The following is a 10,057-nucleotide window of genomic DNA, read 5'->3' as shown; positions in this document are numbered from 1 at the left end:
AAACCGGAGCGCAGGAGATGCATCCGAGCCCGATGGCGGAAAAAAACAATCTGGGGATGGAGCTGATGCCCATGCGCAATGTGGTCCTAAGGAGGATTCACCTATCTCGTCACTTCCAAAGAACTTTTCAGGACAACAACAAACTGCAAACATCTGGGCCCAACACTAGGTGGCGATCTATGCATAGTGTACAATCTGCAGCTCATATGCCTCGAACATGTAGTTATCATTTAGTTGTTAGTTATCACAGACATGAGGTAGAGTGAAGGAATACAAATTCTGATTTCAGACAACAAATAATCGGACAAATTACTTGGTGGAGGACGATCCTTAAAACATTTACATGGATTTATTGCATTTACAGTTATAAAAATAGCTTCACGAAATAAACATTTTCATGTACAGAACATTTAAATTGCAATGCAATATTCATACATCGATGACATTGCTGTATTATCTGTTAAACAGATGGAGATACTCTAATAAGAGGAACATGGCAGATCAAATCATACACATTCCAAATATACCAAAAAAAAAACACTGCATGAAAGTTATTTTTTACATTTGTCAAGTTTGAAGTACACTGCTACCATGTAACACACAGCGACCCATTTTTAATAATGGCAAAATGTCTTGAGTAGAGCAGACAACATTTGTTTGCAAACACTGAATCAAAGACAACCAAAACCTAATCAATGACCGGAATGGCATTATTCCATACTGTGATTCTAAATGAGCATATGTCCAAATAATTGTATCCAAAGATTTAATATACATTAATATTAAATCTAAACATATTTGAAATAGAAATGAGCGTGACGGCAATTAAGAGCCTATAAGTTACCAAATAAGAACCTATTTTTATTTTTCAGACAAACGAGAGTGCTAAAATCACAGTCCGTGCAAGAATAGCATTTAAGCAGTAATGGGTTCAGCCTTAGGAGTTGGCTGCAAAGTCTCCTTTTCACGCATAAGATCTGCAAATCGTTGCTGAAGTTCTTTTTCTCTTTCTTGTTGCCGCTGGACATCTTCTTTAAGGAACTGTAATTAGAAGAAAAAAAAGTGACACCTGTTCTTTAGTGCTGCCATTTTTACTTTTCACCATAATCTTAAATTACATCAGAAACAACATTGGTCAACTCAAAGCACGTTACAGAAACATTTGGTGTTTCTACGCCTTCCTAAAACATATCCAGTTGGTTTATGGTCAGTACAAAGAGAAGAAATGAATTGATTTGACTCTATTCTAGAGACAAAAATAGCTAATAACCCCATCACATTTAAAAAACACAAAATGCGGAAAGAAAACCCTCTAGCAGAATGTAACCAATTAGAAAGAGAATGACACATCTCATCCATACATACAAGCCAATCCTTCTAATCACAGACTGACACCTGCAAATGAGCAACCAAGATATCCTGGTCAATAAACCAGGAGGGAATCCATCAAGCAGTTAGCCAAGATTGAGCTAAAAATAGCTGGAACCACTGACTGATTATATATAAACCATACCATTAGATGTCAGGTAATTATCACTAACAAAAGGATATAGCATAAAGCCTATTTACCTAACATAACAAAAAAAAAAACATATGCACTGTTTTATAAAGAACTCACTTTTCTAACAGAAAAGCGCAACTTTAAGTTTTTGAGTTCTGCATCTACAGGCCCACTGGAATTAACATTCCATGACTTTTTGACATTTGCCAAAAGAACAAGTTACTTACCTTCGGTAACGCTTTTTCTGGTAGATACAGTATCTGCCTGTGGATTCCTCACCTTGTGAATATCCCCTGCGCAGCAGCCAATTGGAAACTTTTGTAGCTCTCCACGCCGGCAAGGTCATGGACGACGTCACAGAGGGTACGACTCTATTCGCGACCCGCTGACGTCACCGGATCCATAATAGGGCCTCGTCGGCGTGATGACGTCAGTTCCGCCCTTTTTTCCGTGCCCCCGAGGCACACGGACGGACCGACATAAACAGTAATAGTATACATAGTACACAGTATTCAAAACAGCACACACAGTGTGAAATCAATGCAATATGTATGAACATATAAATACATCCATTAAAACATTTTTTTTTAACAATACACTTAGCAGGTATGTAAGAGTGGACAAACGGGTAGGCGGGTGGGTCAGTGAGGAATCCACAGGCAGATACTGTATCTACCAGAAAAAGCGTTACCGAAGTTAAGTAACTTGTTCTTCTGATAGATACATCTGCCAGTGGATTCCTCACCTTGTGAATAGAGTCCCACAGCAGTCCCCACTCCCGGAGGAGGGTGTCCACTCTACTATACCAAGAAATCCTGGAGGACAGAGCGCGCAAAGTGGCCGTCCCTCCTCACCTCGGTATCCAAGCAGTAATGCTTCCCAAAAGTGTGGAGGGAGGCCCAAGTCGCGGCTCTACAAATATCCTCTACAGGCACACCTCTAGCCAAAGCAGATGTTGAAGACTTTGCACTAGTAGAATGAGCCGTTATACCCTCTGGAGGTTCCTCACCAGCCAGGGCGTAGCAGATCTTTATACACAGAATAATTAATCTCGACAGCGTGCGCTTGTGCACCGCTTTTCCTTTCTTACAGCCAGCAAATCTAACAAATAGCTGGTCGTCCACACGATAGTCTTTAGTCCTATCGAGGTAGAAACTCATCGACCTCTTAGGGTCTAGGCGGTGAAGCCGCTCCTCCTCCTTGGAAGGGTGAGTGGGAGGATACAAGGTAGGGAGGGTAATGGACTGCCCCAGATGGAAGGGAGTTACCACCTTAGGCAGAAAAGCAGCCCTTCTCCTAAGTACCATTCTCTCAGCATGAATGGTCAGGAATGGGGGCTTTGAACTAAGAGCTTGAAGCTCATATACCCTCCTTGCTGAGGTAATTGCTACAAGAAAAACAGTCTTAAAAGACAGAAGTCTCATGGGACACTTGTGTAAAGGTTCAAAGGGTGAACCCATCAAGTAGATTAAGACGAGATTCAAGTCCCATTGAGGCACAAAAAATGGAGTTGGAGGGAATTTGTTGGTAAGACCTTTTATAAAACGCAATACAATAGGTGACTTCAATCAATCAATCAATCAGGTCATTTGTAGAGCGCGCTACTCACCCGTAGGGTCTCAAGGCGCTGGGAGGGGGGGGGTGCCGCTACTGCTCGAACAGCCAGGTCTTGAGCTTCTTCCTGAAGGAGAGGTGGTCTTGGGTCAGGCGCAGATTGGTCGGAAGTGAGTTCCAGGTCTTGGCGGCCAGGTAGGAGAAGGATCTTCCTCCTGTTGTCGCTCTTCGGATGCGGGGGACGGCGGCGAGGGCGTGGTTGGTTGATCTGAGGAGGCGCTTGGGAGTGTAGAAGTTGATCCGGTTGTTGAGGTAGCTCGGGCCTTGGTCGTGTAGGGCTTTGTGCGCGTGGGTGAGGAGCCGGAAGGTGATTCTCTTGTTGACCGGGAGCCAGTGCAGATCTCTCAGGTGTCCGGAGATGTGGCTGCGTCGGGGGATGTCGAGGATGAGTCTCGCCGAGGCGTTCTGGATCCGCTGGAGTCTCTTCTGGAGTTTGGCAGTGGTTCCGGCGTAGAGGGCGTTGCCGTAGTCCAGTCGGCTGGTGACGAGGGCTTGGGTGACCGTCTTCCTCGTCTCGGTGGGGATCCACCGGAAGATCTTACGTAGCATGCGCAGGATGTTGAAGCATGACGAGGAGACGGCGTTGACTTGTCTGGTCATGGAGAGGGAGGAGTCCAGGATGAAGCCCAGGTTGCGTGCGTGGTCCGTCGGTTTGGGTGCGGTGCCCAGGGCGGGAGGCCACCAGGAGTCGTCCCAGGCGGAGGGTGAAGAGCCCAGGATGAGGACCTCCGTCTTGTCCGAGTTCAGTTTCAGGCGGCTGGTCGTCATCCATTCGGCTACGTCTCTCATCCCTTCGTGCAGGTTGGCTCTGGCGGTGGCGGGGTCGTTGGTCAGGGAGAGGATCAGCTGGGTGTCGTCAGCGTAGGAGATGATGTTGAGGTTGTGTTGGCGTGCGATGGTCGCGAGGGGGCTCATGTAGACGTTGAAGAGGGTGGGGCTCAGTGAGGATCCTTGAGGGACGCCGCAGATGACTTTGGTGGCCTCTGACTTGTACGGTGGTAGGCGGACTCTCTGTGTTCTTCCGTCGAGGAAGGAGATGATCCATTCCAGTGCTTTCTCCTGGATTCCGACGTTGCTGAGGCGCTGCACCAGGGTGCGATGGCAGACAGTGTCGAAAGCCGCGGAGAGGTCTAGGAGGATGAGGGCCGCTGTTTCTCCGTTGTCCATCAGGGCTCGGATGTCATCGGTGGCAGCGATGAGGGCGGTCTCGGTGCTGTGGTTCGCTCGGAAGCCGGACTGTGAGGGGTCGAGGGATCCATTCGTCTCGAGGAAGGCGGCCAGCTGTTTGTTGACGGTCTTCTCGATGACTTTGGCCGGGAACGGGAGGAGCGAGATGGGACGGTAGTTCTTGAGGTCGGTGGGGTCTGCTGTGGGTTTCTTGAGTAGAGCGCTGAGTTCGGCGTGCTTCCAGCTCTCAGGGAAGGTGGCGGAGTCGAAGGAGGTGTTGATGATGTCCCGCAGGTGGGGTGCGAGGACAGCGTCGGCTTTGTTGAAGACGTGGTGAGGGCAGGGGTCAGTCGGAGATCCGGAATGGATGGAGTTCATGGTGCGGATGGTGTCTTCGGTGCTGATCGGGGTCCAAGTGCGGAGGGTGGTGGTGGGTGGCGTCGTTGCGGTTGTGGCTTGCGTTGGTTGGTTGTTGAAGCTGTTGTGTATGTCCGTGATCTTGTTGTGGAAGTAGGACGCGAGGGAGTTGCAGAGGTCTTGCGACGGGGTGATGTCGTTGTTTCCGGCGTTGGGGTTGGAGAGCTCTTTCACGATGTTGAAGAGTTCCTTGCAGTTGTGTGCGTTGTTGTCCAGCCGGTCCTTGTATGCATTTTTCTTGGTGGCGCGGATCAGTTGGTGGTGTTTCCGGGTGGCGAGCTTGAGGGTGGTCATGTTGTCCGTCGTTGGTTCCCTTCTCCAGGCTTTCTCGAGGGCTCGACAGTTCTTCTTGGAGCACTTGAGTTCGTCGGTGAACCATGGTGTTTTTCTGCTGCAGGATCTGCTGGGTGGGGTTCTCAGAGGGGCGAGTTCGTCCGCGCAGTCGTTGATCCATTTCGTGAGGTTGTCGGCGGCCTGGCTGGGGTTCGCTGAGTTGGCGGGTGGGTGCTGGCTCAGAGAGGCGGTGAGCTGGTCGGCTGTGATCTTGTTCCAGCTTCTTCGAGCAACCTGTTGCTGGAGGTGGTGGATCGTCGTTCTTCTGAAGGTGAAGTGGACGCAGCTGTGGTCCGTCCAGTGGAGTCCTGTTGCGTGGCTGAAGGTGACGTCTTTGCTGGATGAGAAGACGGCGTCGAGTGTGTGTCCGGCGAGGTGGGTGGGGGTGGTCACCAGTTGCTTGAGTCCGAGGTTGTCGAGGTTGTCGAGCAGGGTGATGGTGTTGCGGTCGTTGTTGTTCTCCAGGTGGAAGTTGAGGTCCCCCAGGAGGATGTAGTCGGCGGAGGGGAGAGCGTGCGGGCTGACGAAGTCGGCGATGTCCTCGCTGAATCGTGTGCGTGGTCCCGGGGGTCGGTAGATCAGGGTGCCTCTGAGGGTGGTCTTTGGGTTGGTGTGGATCTGGAAGTGCAGGTGTTCAGCGGTGGTGAGGGTGTCATCGGTGTTGGTCGTGATGCGGATGGTGTCTCTGTGGATGATGGCGATGCCTCCTCCGGTCTGGTTGTCGCGGTCCCTCCGGGTGATCTTGTAGCCCTCTGGGATGGCGATGGCTGGGGCTGAGGAGGCGTTCATCCAGGTCTCGGTGATGAAGGCAACGTCGGGGGCGGTGGTGTCGAGCAGGTTCCAGAGTTCTACGGCGTGTCTGTGGACGGAGCGGGTGTTGAGCAGGATGCACTTGAGGTGGGTGCTGCTGGAGTTCGGCTTGGCGGGTGCAGGGAAGGTCCGGATGCAGGTGAACTTGCAGGCGAGGCAGCTGAAGGGTCCGTGGGTGTGCTTCGGGGCGGCTCGGTGACATCCTGGGATGTGGCCGGTGTTGAGTGCGATGAGGTTGGCGGCGCTGTAGGTTCGTCGGGTCGGCTTCCGTCGGTGGGGGCCAGGGGTCCTGGCGCTGGGCGCGGTCCAGGCGCGGACGGGCGCAGACGGGCTTACCTTTGGCGCGCCTTCGGCGCACAATCGGCGCGCCCGCTGCGCGTCAACGCTGCGCGTTCGCACGGTCGCCATTTAAGGCGAAGTGCGCGGGTGGGCGGAGCAGCTGGGAGGCGGGAGAGGGGAGGGAAACAGAAGAGAAAAGGGGCGGGGCTCAAGGCGGTGGCGGGAAGCGGGGGCAAAGCACGACGAGAAACGGCAAAGAACAAGCACTTAAATAAAGACGGCTGGTCCGGCAAACAAAGGAATGCCGACAAGGCCGATAAATAACCTTTTACAGTCGTCACAGAAAAACCCTGCTGGGCCAAAGAAAGAGCAAACTGAAGTATGTTGGACAAACAAGCTCTCAAGGGGTCAATAGATTTCTGTCCACACCAAGAAACAAATTTGGACCACCTATAGGAATAGATTGACTTTGTGGAAAGACGCCTGGCCGAAAGAATTACATCCACCACATCAGGCGGGAGAGAAAAAGAATTCAGGTTGCCCCGTTCAATCTCCAGGCATGAAAGTGTAAGGTCTGGAGGTGGGGGTGTAGAACCTGCCCCTCTATCTGAGAGAGGAGATCTGCCCTGAGAGGGAGACAGAGCGGCGGGCACGAGAATAGGTGGAGAAGATCTGTGTACCACACCCTTCTTGGCCAATCCGGGGCGACCAATATAACTTGGGCCCGGTCTTGGCGAATCTTCCTCAGAACCCGAGGGATCAAGTGTATGGGAGGAAACGCGTAAAGGAGTTGTGTGCCCCAACTCAACTGAAACGTGTCCCCCAACGCTCCCTGCAAAGGATACTGGAGACTGCAGAATGACGGGCAGTGAGCGTTCGAGAGTGGCGAACAGGTCCACCTGAGGAGTTCCCCAAGTCCGGAAGACGTGACAAACCACCTCTGGGTGAAGCCTCCACTCGTGGTCGGCAGAGAACTGCCGACTGAGACCGTCTGCACGAACGTTCAGAACTCCGGCCAGATGATTTGCTATCAGACAAATCTGGTGGTCCTGAACCCAGGACCAGAGACGCAGAGCTTCTCTGCAGAGAAGATGCGACCCCACTCCTCCCTGCTTGTTGACATACCACATCGCGGTCGTGTTGTCCGTCAGGACCTGAACCGACTGACCGCGAGGGGAGGGAGGATGGTCTTCAGTGCTAAACGAATCCCCCTCAATTCCAGAAGGTTGATGTGAAGCAACCTTTCCTCTGGAGACCAAATACCCTTGATCTCCAGATCCCCCAGATGAGCACCCCACCCTAAAGTGGAGGCATCCGTTATCACTATGGCAACCGATGGAGGCAGATGAAAAGGCTTTCCTTGAGACAGATTGCCCTCCACGCACCACCAAGACAGATCCGCTGCTGTTTCTCTGGAGATCCTCACAGACTCCCTGAGAACTCCATTGTACTGATACCACTGCCTGCGGAGGCACCACTGGAGCGCTCTCATGTGCCAGCGTGTATGGTTGACCAGCAGAATGCAGGAAGCAAACAGACCGAGCAGGCGAAGGACCTCCAGGACTGGAACGACCGCTCCATTGTAAAACAAAGGAATCATTTCCTGAATGTCCAGAATCCTTTGAGGTGGAGGGAATGCTCAACAAACAGTAGTGTCCAGTACTGCTCCTATAAACAGGTTGCGCTGTGAGGGCACCAAGTGAGACTTGGGTACATTTATCGAAAAACCCAACCTATACAACAACTGAGTTGTCTCTTGCAGATAATGGAGCACCTTCTCTGGAGACTCTGCTTTGATCAGCTAGTCGTCCAGATAGAGGAATACAGGAATCCCCGCCCTCCTGAGATGGGCTGCCACCACTGCCATCACCTTGGTAAAAACTCGAGGTGCAGTTGTAATTCCAAACGGAAGGACCGCAAACTGATAATGTTGCGACCCCACCGTGAAAGGGAGATACTTCCTGTGCGACTCCAGGATCGGGATATAAAAATACGCGTCCTGCAAGTCGAGCAACACCATCCAGTCTTCTTTCAGCAGCACCTGAAGGACCTGCGCAAGGGTAAGCATCTTGAACTTCTCTTGTTTCAAATAAAGATTCAAGATCCTGAGATCCAGGATTGGGCGAAGCCTGCCATCCTTCTTGGGAATTAGGAAATACCGGGAGTAGCATCCCTGACCCATTTCCTGCTCTGGAACCACCTCTATCGCGCCTTTCTTTAACAAGGTCAGAACCTCCTCCTGAAGGAGACGGAGATGTTCCTCTGAGCAAGCACCTTGACAAGGAGGGTAATTTGGAGGGAATTCCCTGAAGGGAAGAGCATACCCATTTGCCACAAGATTGAGAACCCATTGGTCTGTAGTGACAGATTCCCAATCCCGCACAAAATGGGTAAGCCGACCCCCCACAGGACCAACATGACTGGGAATGGGGAATCTAGGGCTGCTTTGCTGCGGCGATAGGAGGAGAGGTAGAGAAAGAGGAGGAGGAGGGTTGACGACCTCGTGGACGACCTCGGTTTCTTCCTCTATAAGATTTATACAGCGTATTTTGTTGCTGTTGCTGATGACGAGGCTGCCCTTGCGAACGAAAGGATGACTTCCCAAATCCTCTGTATCTACGAAAGGAACCTCTGGATTGGGTCTGCAAGCCAAGTGATCTTGCCGTGGCCTTACTATCTTTGAATCTTTCAATTGCGGCATCAGCCTTCTTACCAAACAGACCCTTACCATCAAAAGGTAAGTCCAACAAAGTTACCTGCACATCCTGAGAAAAGTCTGAAGACTTCAACCAAGCTCCCCTTCTCGTAGCCTCTGCAGAGCCCATAATTCTAGCCACCGAGTCAGCCGTATCCAGGCCACTTTGAATGACCCGGCGCGCAGCAGCCTGGGTATCATCCAAAACCTCCTGAAAGTTCTTCCTGTCTTCATCAGACAGTTTTGGCAGCAACTGTTTAGAGGAATCCATCAAGGCATGGATATACCTTCCCATCAAGCAAGTTGCATTTGTTGATTTCAGTGCCATGCTCGCAGATGAAAAGACCTTCTTAGCAGACTGGTCAATCCGTTTTGACTCCTTGTCAGGTGGAACCTGAGGGAAAGCTCCTGAAGACCTCTTCGAGCAAGCCGCCTGAACTACAAGACTCTAAGGCAAAGGGTGAGCTGACAAAAATTCTGGATCCTCTGGTGCCACCCTATATTTCCGTGCCACAGTCCTGGAGACTGCAGGAGCAGACAAAGGCTTCTTTTCAAACCTCCAACACTGGCTCCAGAATTGCCACATTAAACAGTAACAAAGGCTCAGTTACAGAGGATGGAGAATGCAACACTTCATTCAGTCAATAGATTGGACTTAAATTCGGTGGAAGGAAGATTAATGTCCAATAATTCAGCAGCTTTTCTCACAACTGTGTGATATGGGGCTACCTCCTTCGAAGGAGCATCTGAACCAGAAGAAAAATCCCAATCAGGGGAAACATCAAGACCACTTGCATCTTTTAATTCTGCAAAATAGTCCTCAGAATCAGGGAGTTCACCTTCCTCCATCTCCTGCCGATAGCGTGCCTCTTCCACAACTCTTTGGGCCTCCCTCCTGGAGCGGATCCTCGGGACTGGAGTCGATGGATCCACAACCGACTTCATCAGATTCGGGACCGGCGTCGAACGCAGATCCGACGGCGCCGCCTGCGCTGAACGAGGACGAACAGACTGCGCCGAAGATTCTCGATACGGCGCCGGAAAATTCCAGGACGGCGTAGCTGGAAGAAAGGGCATGAATGGAGCCTGGGCATATGCCTGAGGAACACCCAAATTGTAGGCAAAAGGACCCATGGGGCCCGCAGGCTCACCAGAGGGGTATGTGGCCCTTGCAAAGACACCATACATAGCGTTAAGATAGTGTGATGGGTCTTGACCTGGAGCCGGGAAAGGAGGATAAT

General features: G+C 51.2%; 1 protein-coding gene across 1 annotated transcript in view; it reads right to left on the bottom strand.

Moving 5' to 3' along the window:
• Positions 1-322: 322 nt before the first annotated feature.
• The window catches only part of CDC5L (cell division cycle 5 like), a 253,054-nt gene continuing 243,319 nt past the window's right edge, over positions 323-10,057 (bottom strand). The window contains exon 16 of the mRNA XM_078647614.1: positions 323-1,041. Coding sequence (XP_078503740.1) covers positions 916-1,041 — 126 coding nt within the window. The 3' untranslated portion in view covers positions 323-915. The remainder of the gene's footprint in view (positions 1,042-10,057) is intronic.

The sequence above is a fragment of the Lissotriton helveticus genome, chromosome 6, assembly GCF_964261635.1.
Source record: "Lissotriton helveticus chromosome 6, aLisHel1.1, whole genome shotgun sequence".
Classification (NCBI taxonomy): Eukaryota; Metazoa; Chordata; class Amphibia; order Caudata; family Salamandridae; genus Lissotriton; species Lissotriton helveticus.
The sequence above is the reverse complement of the archived record's forward strand: the minus strand, read 5'-3'. Positions and strand labels throughout refer to the sequence as shown.